At 36.3% G+C, this 14132-nt stretch overlaps 1 protein-coding gene across 2 annotated transcripts in view; it reads left to right on the top strand.

The window, feature by feature from the left end:
- The window catches only part of SLC9A3 (solute carrier family 9 member A3), a 49283-nt gene extending 44073 nt beyond the window's left edge, over positions 1–5210 (top strand). For both annotated transcript variants that reach the window (XM_058831276.1, XM_058831274.1), the window contains exons 12-16: positions 602–731; positions 1247–1423; positions 2005–2080; positions 3434–3547; positions 4963–5210. In XM_058831276.1, the coding sequence (XP_058687259.1) occupies positions 602–731; positions 1247–1423; positions 2005–2080; positions 3434–3547; positions 4963–5210 (745 nt within the window). The remainder of the gene's footprint in view (positions 1–601; positions 732–1246; positions 1424–2004; positions 2081–3433; positions 3548–4962) is intronic.
- Positions 5211–14132: the final 8922 nt, after the last annotated feature.

Below are 14132 nucleotides of genomic sequence, written 5' to 3'. Positions count from 1 at the left end.
AGAGTGGTATATGAGAGGAAATTGAAACACTGCTAAAAAAATTGAAAAATGCAAATTACAGGGGCTTCAGTCACTATTTTTTTGAACTTTAATATTTTCAGCCACAGAAAATGGGTATATATGGATATATAATGTTGTATTCTACACACAATTTTTTTTTTCAGTAAACTCTGGTCAGATGAAGCAGACATCCACATTAGAGTTGTTTCATTTGCCTTTGGTTTTCCAGCTGTTATATACAGGGCTAGATGTTATTTCTGTGTTCGCTCCAGAAAAAGTAAGGGGAGAGGCGAAGAAAAAAATTGCCCCTTCCTTCACTTTTTGATGAATCTGTCACTGAACAGATGATGTGTCATGTAAACTGTGAAATTTATACATTTGCTACACCCCCCTGAAAGACAGAAGCCAGTGATCTTTTCACATTTCCCATTAGGCGTTTACTCACTTATTGTCATTTAGTCAGTCCTACTTTTCCTTTAACTTTTCCTTTTTTTTTTTTTAGCTTCATCTTCTTTTCTCCTTTTTATTCCTCGTCTTCCTGTTTTTATTTCCTCTTCAGCAATCACTGATTTTAAAAACCGCTATTTGTGGTTTTTTTCAGGAGAGAAAAAGCTGGACCAGTTTGCCTTGACATGCAAGCTTTAGAGCAGAGAAGGAAAAGTATTCGGGACACAGAAGATACCCTCGCTCATCACACCCTACAACAGTACCTGTATAAACCCAGGCAGGAGGTGAGAGCAACAGGCTAGCATTGGACGGTTTTCCAATCTAAACCTAAGACGAAATAGGAACCAAACCTTGCGAGTGAAATTCAAAAGGAGAGAACCCACTGCAAAATCTGCACCCTTGAGGAAGATAGGCTCTTTGTGTGATTTCTCATATAACAACATGGCTTTTAAAAAGAACTAGAGCATTTGAAATCACTGGGGCCAGTGGAATGCAGAACTATGTCCAGCAAAGGTTCTGATCAGGATTAAATGAAGTGTATCAACTGAAGTGATTCAGACACTTATAGGGAGAGGCTTACTTTGAGTGACAGTCCACTCTCACACACTTAAAATTCCTGGACTTGTTTCATGAAGAAAAAAGAAAAATGGGAGTTTCATTAATGCCTTCAGACTAGTCTTTAGTTCATTCTTTCTTATGGAATTGTTTACATTTTTGTGACACTGATTGAATGCATTGATTCAGGGCTTTCATCTGTATTTCTAAGTAAATGAATATTGTCTTCCCTTCCTGGCCACAGCACAAACACCTGTACAGTCGACATGAGATCATGCACAGTGAAGATGACAAACAAGACAAGGAGATTTTCCATAGGACAATGAGGAAGCGCTTAGAATCTTTCAAGAGTACCAAACTAGGAATAAACCATTCCAAGAAGTTCAATAAAATCCACAAACGAGATCGGGGCCAAAAAAGGGTAAAAATACTTTCACCAGGACCCAGATGTAGTCATCTATTATACAAACTAATGGGTGGGAAGGGTAGGGAGGACTCTGAAAGGTCCTATGTCCTGCATTTATCTCTGTCCTATAGAATTTCATGAATTTAGAGGACCTAAGCAAGAAGAGATTAAACTAGGAGGTAACTCAAGGGGCTTCTTCTCACATTCTGCACTTCTCTATCCTTTGGGACTCTTCTTCTGGGTGAGAGATTCCTGATCACTTGAAAAACAACAGACCCTGAATCATGCTACTACACTGTGGAGAGATTTTGCAGGATAGAGGTAACAGGATAGCTCTACAGCATGGAGCGTTCAACCAAATTTGTGTGAAACTAAGAGGGAACGCACAGCAAAAAAGGGCTAAAGTTTCCTTTCTTTTACCCTATCTGTACACAATTCAAGTGTAGGCGGGAAATTAGTGGCAACCATATTGAGTCTCAGACAAAGATTACTATGATTTCAGGGTTATTCTGCTGGACTCATCATTTCAAAGGGTGTCACTGTCATTGCTACCTGATGACATTAGCATTTTTGGTCACTTTTTGCTTTCTTTTCAGAGAAACAGCAGTGTCATACCAAATGGAAACATTCCTTCAGAAAATCCAGTACAAGACTTTACTTTGAAGGAAAAAGGTAAAAAGACTCTTAGACTTTTCATTAACTGAATTTTACCAGCTACATTGCCAGTAAAGCATCACTAAAAGATTTTGTGATATGCCATAACAAATTTGATAGTAAAAAGGGACTTCTAGTCATAGTTCATAACTTGGAGTGGTGATCTATTTCATGCTTAAATGCAGTGTTTGGAAGTTGGTTTTTTAGGAATCTGGATGACAAACAAAATATTAGTTGGCCTTTTTCCCACATTTTAAAAATATCACGTTTATATTCTGTAAACAAAACAATACAGTGGCTACAATATAAATGAACTTTCAGCTTCTGTTTGGATAAGGTACACAGATCTGCTAACTTTTTTTCATCACAACAGGATGTCTGCCTAAGACACCAGCCATATAAAATTCAGTAGCTGAGATTACATTCTTATCTGAGTTAAAGTCCACTGTTTTATAAGGGTCTGAATCAGAGCTGAGGCTATGTAAGCATGATATAACTCAAGGAGGGTGTGGCTTTGGAAGGAACGCACAGTCAGAGTTGTTCCAGCACTGCTCCACCCTTCATGAATGGATCTATCACAGGCGTCAGGCTTGGAAATGTAACTGGAAGCTGACCAGCCTGGGGACCATCTCTAGCAAAAGTTGATTTTGCACTTGAAGCCCCAAATTCTTTCCTGTCTTAGCCATATTTTTGGCATTGGTGTCAGGCATGACAAGATGGGATGGGTGCTAACATGTTTGTTATACAATTTTAAAATGTGTCACTTCAAAACTGAAATGTGGTAAAAAGCCACTGAACTAACTTTGATTTGTGTTCTTCCCTCTGTAACTCCTTGATCCCAAAGACAACTCAAGTAAAATAGAGAGGGAATTATCTTTTGTCAGTAGCTCCAAGCAAATATATTTTTCCTTATGTATCTTCTTTGAATAATTTACTGTTATTTTTGTTTGACTGAGAGGGTCAGCATGGATTGGCTCCCCAAGTGTAATATTCTAGAACTACTTTGCTTGGGAAGAGCTTTCCAAATACTCATAAGTAGGTCATTCAATATTGTCTTATTAAAGAACTCTGCATAGAGGTGTCATCATCTACTTAAAACCAAAAAAGTTTAACTGGAAGACAGTCTTAACAAGTGGTTTAGCAGCTATTGCAAAACTTATTCTGCTGCAGCAAAAGCAGCAATGACCTCATTGGGTTTGACACTAGTCATTATACTAATGCTGACCTGTGTCAAGTGATGAGAATCCTTGTTAAAGGTGTATTTTTGATAACCAGCATCAAACCAGTAGGAAATAGTATTTTCTAACAGAGCTGATACAAGTCTCTAATGAAATTGCACTTTCTTTTTTTTTTTTCTTTTTTCCCCCCTAGATTTGGAGTTTTCTGAATCAGAAGAAAATAATGATTATGAGACTTTGCATCTAGGCAAAGGAGTTGATTTCCTGGCTAATGTGACGAAACAAAATTTCACAGATACTCCTGCTGGTAAAAATATCTATTATCTCTAAAGGTTTTTTTTCCCCTCAAATACAACAAAATGTACTAGAAATGCTTATGAGTTAGCCTGTTCTTTTTTTCTTTGTTTGATTTTGTGATTTTATGTGTTCAATCTCAAAATACATTTTTTTAATATTAATTTAACATAATGATTTTTGGATCTGGAGGTATGGAGAGTATCACATTTGAAACTGACAGTAGTTGTGAACATGACTACCTAAACCAGTTTTAAAGCCACTAATTATTTCTAGCAGCATAAAATGTGATTTTAGAATTGCCTTCCTCACAAGACCAGTCAATACTAGTCCTCTGGAATTGTTTTCCCTCTTGCATTGGAACTTTGTTGTGATAAATTTTGTTCTTATTTCAGGCAAGATTTCTCCTTTTATATTCACAATCCCATCAGATCCTTACAGGCTTATAGAAGTCACTGAAAAGGGCAGATTTGCAGCATTTCTGGAGCACTAAATGTCCTTGATTTCCAGCCCTGAAAGACTCCAAAATACCAGATTGGAAGCTTATATATATATATATAAAAAATATATAATATATATATAATATATTATATATAATATATATAATATATTTTATATATTATATATATATAATATATAACAGAAACCATATCATATGACTTATGGAGTTATAAAATTTAGTATTTCTCTTCAGCACTTCTGTATTTAATTTTTTTTCAGCATGACACTTTTTGCTTCATGTGTAATTAATGCCTACAGAAGAAAAAGACTTGTGTCCATGCTCTTGTGGCAGACAACCTTAACTGCACTTTATGCATGACACTGTTTGATGACAGGTTCTATGTTTGAGTATGTATAAAGAGACCTAGAAATGAGTGCATGGCAAGATGCAAAATGTTTATGTAAAAGCTCGTCAACTTGGTAACTGTATGAACAGGCCCCTATATGTTACTTTTGACTGTTTCATGGCTTACCATAGCTGCCTCACACTCATCTGCTTATGGAGTGGTGAAGTTGAGGTTTTTTTCATTTTTTTTTTTTTAAATTTTATTTTTATGGATTTGATTTGAATTTGCTGCAGTTATTTTATGTTGTGCTTTTTTTTTTTTTTTTCCCTGTTTAACACTTGTGGACTGATTATTTCTTTTATTGATTTTATTTTTTCTCTCAAGAGATCCCTAATATAATTGCATTTTTGATGTGACAACTAATTTTTCTCTTTAATTGAGATCCAATATATGTCTAGCAATAACCAAGGTATATGTGTGTGTAATGGTCTGTGTACTGACTTAGTCACATCCATACCCCAGAGCATTATCAGCCCAGTTTTTCCAACAACCCTTCTCCTTTTATATAAAGCATCTTGCTGTATTATCAAGAAATTATTTTGATTACTTTTATTTGTCACCCGTGAATTTTTTTTTTTAGGAATTGATAACCCAGTATTTTCAGCTGATGATGACCAAAGCATCTACATGAAGTTCTCACCATGGTTATCTAGTGAAGACACTGTGGTACCATCACAAAGGGCCCGAGTGCAGCTTCCATATTCTCCAGACAACTTCAGACGGCTCACTCCAATCCGGCTCAGCAATAAATCAACAGATTCCTTCCTGCTAGCAGATGGCCCAGAGGACCGACCCAGATCTTTTCTCCCAGAATCAACACATATGTAATATTTTAAAAGATATTATCACCTTTATTTTTTTACCAGACTTCCTATCACTCCTGACAAGTAAACTTATTTTTCTGTTTTTTCTTCTTTCAGAAAATCTCTTTCTTTCCTGATTTCTCTGTACAACTAAACTTCTTTTATTTCCCTCCAACTTAATTAACAAAACTTCTATTTTCCTTCTGCAGAAGAGCTGTTCAACTATTTGGGGTCCAATGTCTTGCTACTTTTACAGCAGATAAGGGTCCTTCTCTTTGTTTTCACTTGAATATTTTAAATGTCAAGAAAATAGTATTCCAAGTACCAGAATACTGGGCATACATTTTTAAGAGGCTTCACGTTTCCTGGTTAGTCAGTCCTAGATGATACAGATGGTACCTGAATTCCCTTAAAGGAATAAATTTTTTTTATTCTGTTGCTAAGAAGCCTTGAGTCATGTGTGAACATTTGTCCAGATTATTTATCCAGTGTCCAGGAAGCAAAAACGCCCCACTGCTACAATACAACTATTCAGTGACACTACTGATGTACCATTAAATTACATAAGAAATAAGTTTAAAATTAATCATGTTTACTAAAATGCATCAGAGTCTACTTGTGGGGATAATTACACAATAGAATTGTGGAGAAGCAGAATTCCATTTAGAGCTTTATCCTTAAACTGTGAATTTATCTTAATCCATACCTTATTTTGAAACTAGAAAAAGGCTTAGCTTTCTGGTGCAGCAAATAACTTGTTATTTCTAATGTGTTAGAGGCTTAAAATTAAATTGTTTCTGGATTGAAATTAATATCCCAGCTGCTCTTTAACTTCTGCTGTGTGGAAATTTTCCACACCATAAAATCAGTCCTTATTTTTGTAATCAAGTCAGGCTTCAAACGAGGTGGATCAGGTCCACAGTTCAGATATAATAATTGAATAAAACACAGGGCACTGCAGGGAATGTCCAATGAAACACAAAAGTCAGTGTCATCGTGAATACACTTTTGTGGAATCCACGGTCATAAATACATGTTTTTGTGTCCCCTGTGCATCAACAAAAAAAGTAGAGTTGAAAGTATTCTATAGCTGGTTGATGAAACATTGCTGAGACAAACACCTCAGGCTAAGAGAGAACATTGCTAATTTTGACATAAGAAGAATTTCACTTGAAAATAAATAGAAAAGGAAGTTCCATTTTTCTTCTGTTCTGGCTTCTGTCCCTTCAGAAGCTGTGCTAGTTCAAGGGTAATTGGAGGAAGCACATCATTTTCATTACTGGAGTAACCTGTACATCTGTGTTTGGTTTCAGTACTCAGTTTCTTAATAATACATCTTTGTTTATTTATTTAAATAATGTTTTAAAATAAACACTGGATTAAGCACTGTGAATTACAGTCCAACATCCTGATTAAAAGTGTGAACAATGAGCAGCATTTCAAAAGGAAAATTTCACCTTAACACTTACCCACATTGAAATTCTCTTCACTCTTTTCCCCACTAAGAACATTGTCACAGAATACTGACATATGACCTGCAGAACATTTTCTTGCTAGCTTTTGTTCTTTTTCTCCATTTAATTACTTTATTTTAATTCACTTTATTATTAGGGAGTGGTATGTGTAAGTTCATTTGTAGATATCTTTGATATGTCAAAATCACTGGATTTTTGACTGCTATGTTTCTTAATAAGTGTTTTGCAAAGTTAGATTTTCCAAGCTAATAAGCATACACCTTCATTACTCTCTGAAACAGTCCTCTGAATGATCTCCTTAACAAAATTCTCCCAATAAGAAAATGATACTAAAATTTAAATTAAAAGGTTTTAAATAACAATGGAAACTGGAAGCCAAGAGTGGAAATATTCTCTACATACCTAATGTATACAGGAAACTGATTATAGGTTCTGATCAATAAGAGATTGACTCCCTGAAGTCAAACCCTCTGCTATTTGATTGAAAGAGTATAATTTGTTTCAAAGATTTCGGAAATATTTCCTTGCTGAGCATCAGGACTGTTCCAAGATAAAAATACACCTTAGTGACCAGATGATAGCTCAATCTCCTATCTGCAACAGGCAGTTGTTCACCCTAAACACTGAGCTAAGTTTTGCCTGACATTCAGCAAGGATAAGAAGTTTAATTAACTCACTTCAAGTTGTCCAAGACAGAATTGGATGCAGAGTAGAGTTCTTCAGGAAAAAAAAAAAAAAAATCTGAAACCACTCACTTTCATGAGATTTCCATAAAAATAGCCAAAAGCAAAGCCCGGTAGCCAGCATACTAACAGATAAAGTGTGCACAAATCGAGAACAAATGTTTCTATTTAACTGTGCTCTCTAGGTGATATGGACCATGACGTTGAAATGACAGAATACTCCTCTTCAGATGATCAACTAAACCAAAATGGAAATGTTTCAGTGAATCCTCTCCACTTCTTCCCCTCTTGTCTTCAAATGCCTTGGACACAAAACTATTCTTCATTGGAAAACAGAGGGAATATATCTCTTTCTGCTGTCTCTGAGTACATTGCTTCATGTGACCCAAACGTACCGGATCTCTTCTGGGAATCGGGTACAGATATGAATAAAAAAGAGACAGTAAACTCAGGTTATTGTTCTGAAGTTAGCTTCAAATCAGAGAATTCACAAGAAGAAAATACTCTGCTTATGTTTGAAGGGCTGGAAGACTCTTACATAAAGGAGCCCCAAGAGAAGAAAATGTTGCTTGACATAGAAGGGAATTACAGGTCTGCTGCAGCCAGACGTGTTCAAAGCCGACGTTCTTTCCACAGGCCAAAACCTCTGCATCACCCTAAGCTTCAGAAGCTGGCATCTCTTCCAGCATCTTGCCATGTCCCTCCACATTCCTTGGAACAGGAGGAAACACAATTGTGAACCAGGACTTAATTGAAAGAAGAAGATGAACAAAGGGCTTTTGTAAAAATAGAGAGCAACCTATTGGTTCATAGGATGTGCTCTAGGACGGTTTCAGGTGGAAAGGGAATGGGGTACTGTGATGTCAGAAACACTGGAGCTTTTCTGCTGCACTTACATTTTTAAGTTCTTATTCATAATGAAAGGGTGCATAGTGAGGGGGAATTATGACTCCTTGATATTTTTTCATATAGACTGTTACAAATAATCTATTATTTTTGGAGGGCTAAACCAAGAATCTTTTCAAATGGTAAATCCTTGGTGTTTTTTTACATGGAGATGGTTTATTATGCCATTATGCCATAAATACATTTAAAGGAATAGGCAGCATTTGCTGCTTCAATAGTGGAATGAAGTATTTATGCTCTATGAAGTTAAAGTAGGAGAAGCCAATGGTTAGCCTCTTCCCTGCTAAGTATACTATGATTGAAATGGATCAGTGCCTTTTATAAGTGCAAGCTAAAGAAAACTATGTCCCTGCTCTTGAATATTTGTGTCATTGAATAATTGTGGAATGTTGGCTCTCGTAAAACTTCCCAGGGAGAGGAAAGTCCTGGCATCTTGAAATTTAATCAAGTACTCCAGGAGGGCCATTTCCTTCCTTCACCTACACTCCCTCAACTCAGTAGGACAGGAATGAAAGAAGATCCAGAATTAGCTCAGAATTTTAATTTGCACGGTCACAAGCAATTCATTTCATATTCTTAATTAAGCTGCTCTATTTTAAATAGCCTCAGACAGAAGTGTAAATATTTGTCATTTTTACTGCTGCTTTGGAAGACAACTTCCAAATACTGTTAGATTATCCTATTAATTTATGTATCACTTTCAATAGCTGATCAGGATAGTGGTCTCTCAGATGGCGTTCTGCATTTTGCCACATGGTTTAAGTGCCACAAAGACTCAGGATGTTGATGGTTCAAAGTATTGTACAGAGGCAGTTTGGCTACTGTGCATGTATATACCTACTTGTATTAGGAATGTCCTTTTTTTGTCTGTGGTTTTCTGTGAAATGATAGTTATGATTGCACTAGACACTTACTGCATATGAATTAGATCTACATCACCTTGAAGACAGCTGGAGACATCAGTGAAAGCCAACTCAGATGAAGATTAAATAAAAGTGAAAACTCTGAGAACTTCTCATAGACGTGTAATACACGACTATGAGAAGTTCTATATACAGTTCTATATACAGTTCTATAGAAGTTCTATATACAGGACTATACATGTATGCCTGTGTATAGTCCTCTGGCCATTTTGCCTTAGATGATTCCAGTCTCGAAATTTTGGCTTGAAATCTTCAGTGGTATAAATTGTAAAGGTTCTATGACATTATTAGGAGAGTTCTTAGCCACTTCTGTGATTCTAATATGTTCCTACTATCTATTTGATATCAGTGTAAACCATTTGCAAATGAGCTGTCACCTTCAGGGATGTATCTGAATTAAGACTGAATCCTGGACAAAGGCTTTATGTGGTAAATTGTACTTTATCTATAGGAATTAATGATTGTTTCACTCTACCTACCCAGATTCTGAACAGGGTTTGAGATGATTCTGTGTCAGATATCAAAATTGATATTTACCCAGACACCTAAGAAGAGTGGAGCAATGTGTGAAAACTCATGCCCACATCTTTTTTTTATCTTTGTCCTGTATGCTAAAACTGTATGTTAGGCTGGTGCAAATAGTAGAGATGTGATGGCAAATATCATATACAAACCTAGACAGATACAAAATGTTCACCTCTAGAGACTAGATTCAGAGAAGTGGTTCTTTTGGTATCAACCCACAAGCAGCTGCCTATTTGGCTGTCATCTTGGGCAATGATTCAAATCAGTGTCCCTAACTGGAAAGTTTCATCACTCAGAGCTAGTCTTGTTAAAATTCAATAATGTAAATACAGTGTTTTGTGAAACCGAGTACATGTGAGCATACTATTTTGATGAAGTAGAGCATATTCATACTGTTCTAGATATTATAATTAGAGCAAATATTTTAGTAATTGGCATAGATATGTAACAGGACCATGACTGATCCTAAATGTTAGTACAGGTAAAGCACAATGTGCCAAAATCTACCCTTCTGTCTCACAGCCTAATGTTGAAGTACCAACACTGAAATTGGCAAGATGCTCATCAGGTGTGGGCTCTGAAATAAAACTTCCATTTCTTATTGGTGTCATACAGAGATCATTTCTGTGCTGCAGTCAGGAAGAGAACCACACCGTGGACTGTTTTCTGCATGCTTGTTAGACCATTACCAATCTCTTTTTGTACAGGCTACCTCAAGGAAACGTTAATAAATTGTCATCAGCAGATGGGAGTTTTCACCACATAAATGTTGCACAGACAAGAGTATGCAATTTTGAAAACCACAGGATATGTTTTTATTGTTTTTGTAAGCTTTTACACTAAAGAAAAGAGAATCTACAGACACCACCATATTTACAAACACATCAATCTCTGAAAAGTAAGCAGGACCTTGTATGTTTTTGAGGGGCTGTGTGCTATAATATTATAAAACAGAGAGGAACATCACATCATTTCAAACAACAGAAATGGAAAGACTCTATACAAAGGTCTTACCCCTCTGTTTTAAAGGCCTTAGGCATTTTCTATGTGTTGTATTACTACGGCTGAACAAATGAAGGATAAAATGGGCCATTTTGATAGTGAAGAGACATTTCCCTGGAATATCTTGCATAATTCCTGAATCTCTTAAGTCCCTGGAAGAGGTTTTCTAGTAGAATTGATTCTACAGCAAGGTTTTGTTTGTTGTAATTTCTCAGTTTGAAATGTGATGAAAAAACTTTCACGTCCCCAGTTGCCACATTTGAGAATGTATTCATAGCTATAAAATAGTGGATTATAGTTCCTTTTTTTATCAAGGGCAATTGCTCCCAGTGTCTACCAGGGTAAACACAAAAGAGAAGGTTATAACAATTGATACTTTTTTCTTTTGTCATACTTTTTTCTTTTTATGCATACTCTCTCACTGTACATTCACATTTCCCAAAATATGTGTACCTGTGGGTGAAAGTGTTTGGTTACTTCTTCAGCATGATTTAATCAGTCAAGCACCACTAATTTCTACCACAGCAATATAAATTCAGAGCAGCTGAGGATATGGCTGTAAGTATCAGCTTTTTTTTGCCCTTGTTTATTAGACTGGAATGATCAGTTGACAACTTGTTCACTTCTGGTGAGGCCAGTTCAGTTCTTACTTCCCTGAAAACTGTCTCTAAATTTTTTTTGGACATGCTCTGTCAGAAAAAGGAAAGCTGGGCATTCCACGGTTGCTATTTATTGAACAAGTAACTATGGCCTACCTTGCTGCAAAAAGATGAAATGAAGAAATATTTGATGTTCCATCCACATATTTTGCTCCATTGTTCTTTTTAACTGTTTATTATGTTGTACTATGATCTAGCATTTTTAAACCCAGAAGTGTTGCCTGCATTGAGATGAATTCTGTCTCTCTTATCTGTGAATCAACTTATTGAAATATACGAAATTATGTTTTACAAATACATGGTCTAGTCAGAGATTTATGTAACAAAGGTTGCAAAATAATCACGTGCCTTAAATTGTCACTCTTTGAAGTGCTGTTGTTTGAAGATACTTGTGTGTACCTTCCAAAAGGTGTCAACTTACTTCATATATTTTTAAACAAGTCAAGTTGTTCTGCTAATGTCTTTATAGAACTGTTTTAACAGTATATCATCATGAGAAGTTTGGCAATAAATTGTATCACTTTGGTGGAATCACACAGTTTTGGCAAGTGATTTAGAGAATCTTTTATTTATTACACTTTATAAGACTTTGCACTCAAGACTTCTCAGAAGTATGTATTTCTGCTCCCAAATCAAAGCTACAAAGACAATAGAATGCTGCTGATAATTCATGTTGTTTATAAACCACAAATCATTTAAAGCAGCAAAACTGGTAGATCTCCTGAGGCTCGTTCAGACAGCTATAACACTTTTTGTATAGTTCTAGCCCTACTGTAGTCATTGACAGAATTCCAATTGACTTTTTAAGCCAGTATTTCCATCCATGAAGCAGGAAGGCACATATTTTGTCAAGTTATATATAAAGATATAACAATTATTTATCATTTATATTTTACATAAATGGCATATGGCATCTCACTATTATTACTATTATAATGCACCTGGATTGGGGCAATTCAACATCATAGAAACAAAGTCTCAGAAAGTGATTTCAACAGTTTAAACAAAGTTTCAGGAAAGCTTAGTGTAAACACAAAACCCTACTGGCTCTAGGAGTTATTTATAGTTTATTTTAAAGTGTGATCCTCCAAGCGTTATCAACAAGGGAAGAGGCTTTTCAGACCCATTGCTGAATACTGCAGTGCTTTCAGGAAGTGTAAGTGTGCATGCACAAAAGGGATCCTGGAAGGCAGTGTATCTGTACTCATGACTGAAAACAGAAATGAAGAAAGTCTGAAGCAGAAAGATCAGTTTAGTGCTGCTAAGGTGTGAGTAGCTAAGGATGGGAAAAAAACATATGTGGGCTAAGTATGTGCATGTGAATGCTCATGATAGAAACAATGAAAACTGAAATTGGTAAAACTGACCTCAAAGGAAGATAATGTAGAGGGGTGCAAAACACACCTATATGACCTGCCTAATGACCAATGCTTAGTTCCTACCCATACCTACATATTTTCAAAGGATAACTATAATGCACAATTTTAGCTGACATCTTAGTACTAACATTTCCTTAAGTGTAAAAGCAGTAGAAATGCTAAATAATGTAGTCACAAGTAATCCTGGATGTACAACCCCAAGATGTGAGAAAAAAAAAATCACAGAAGTTTTAACAAAGACACAAAACTCACTTATCCAGTGACTGCAGTAAGGTACCAAGAAACAACATAGTGATTGCACAACTTGCAATCATCCTATACTCGCTGTCTCAGAACATTACTGCATAGAGTAGAGAGAGTTTCACCCAGGAAGAAGAAATGGATTTTCATAAGAAGACAGGATAGAATGCAGTGACCAATTGAAGGGCATGACCAGATCAGCAGACTGACCAGCAACTTGTTCACATGCAACACGTCTCCTAAATACCATGATCTCTCTATCTCCTTACTGTTGTTCACCCTCAAAACACCTTAATCTCCCCCTTTCCCTGTCTTTGCTTCCTATTCAAAGCATCTTATACAATGTCTTGCAGAATCCCAAGATGTATCCCAAGGGCAGTAACCCTCCTTGGTCTGGAAGGTGACAGAGAGACCCCATCCACCTGATTGACCTTGATGGCTCTCACCACACAGACAGTGAGGCTGATTGTCCTCCTGTGTCAGCCCTGGAAGAAGCCAGATCAGAGTGCCCCAGTTTCTCTTATTTGGTTGTAAGGGTTTCCTAACCATCACTGTCTCTCTGTGCTCCTTTGTGTGTGTGAAGGTGAACTTTGTGTTTCATAATCTAACAGTTTCATTGTAGATTCTGGCAGGGGGGAGGGGGGGGAGGGAAGTTCTAAAAGGAAAAATATTAGCTACTTTTACTTTTACAACACATGATTTAAAATCTGACACTTGCTCAGGTTTTGTGTGTGATAGGAAGTATTTTTTGAGTTGCTGGGATTATCAAGATAGAGTTACCTGTACCAAACCTGTCTCTGCTAAAAATTAGTGGATTCTATCCATCACCTGACGTGCATAAAGAATAACAGCATAATTACAAAATGGCAATTGTAATTTAGTCAATTAGCCTTTTCAGATAAAAGTTTCATTAATACTATTTATAACATCACTCCAACAAACTCCTACGTCTTTCACATGTTTAAAAGCCAGGTAATATACAGGTAATATACAACCCTAAATTTAATCCACTGAACACTGCCTATATTTCTTAAGATAATGAAGCTATTCAGACATTCAGAATCATAGAAGCATTTAGGTTAGAAAAAAGCCTTAAGATCAATGAGTCCAGCTGTTAATCTAATACCTCCAAGTGCACAACTAAGCTGTCCTGGG

The sequence above is a fragment of the Poecile atricapillus genome, chromosome 2 (assembly GCF_030490865.1).
Source record: "Poecile atricapillus isolate bPoeAtr1 chromosome 2, bPoeAtr1.hap1, whole genome shotgun sequence".
NCBI classification, from domain to species: domain Eukaryota; kingdom Metazoa; phylum Chordata; class Aves; order Passeriformes; family Paridae; genus Poecile; species Poecile atricapillus.
The sequence above is the reverse complement of the archived record's forward strand: the minus strand, read 5'-3'. Positions and strand labels throughout refer to the sequence as shown.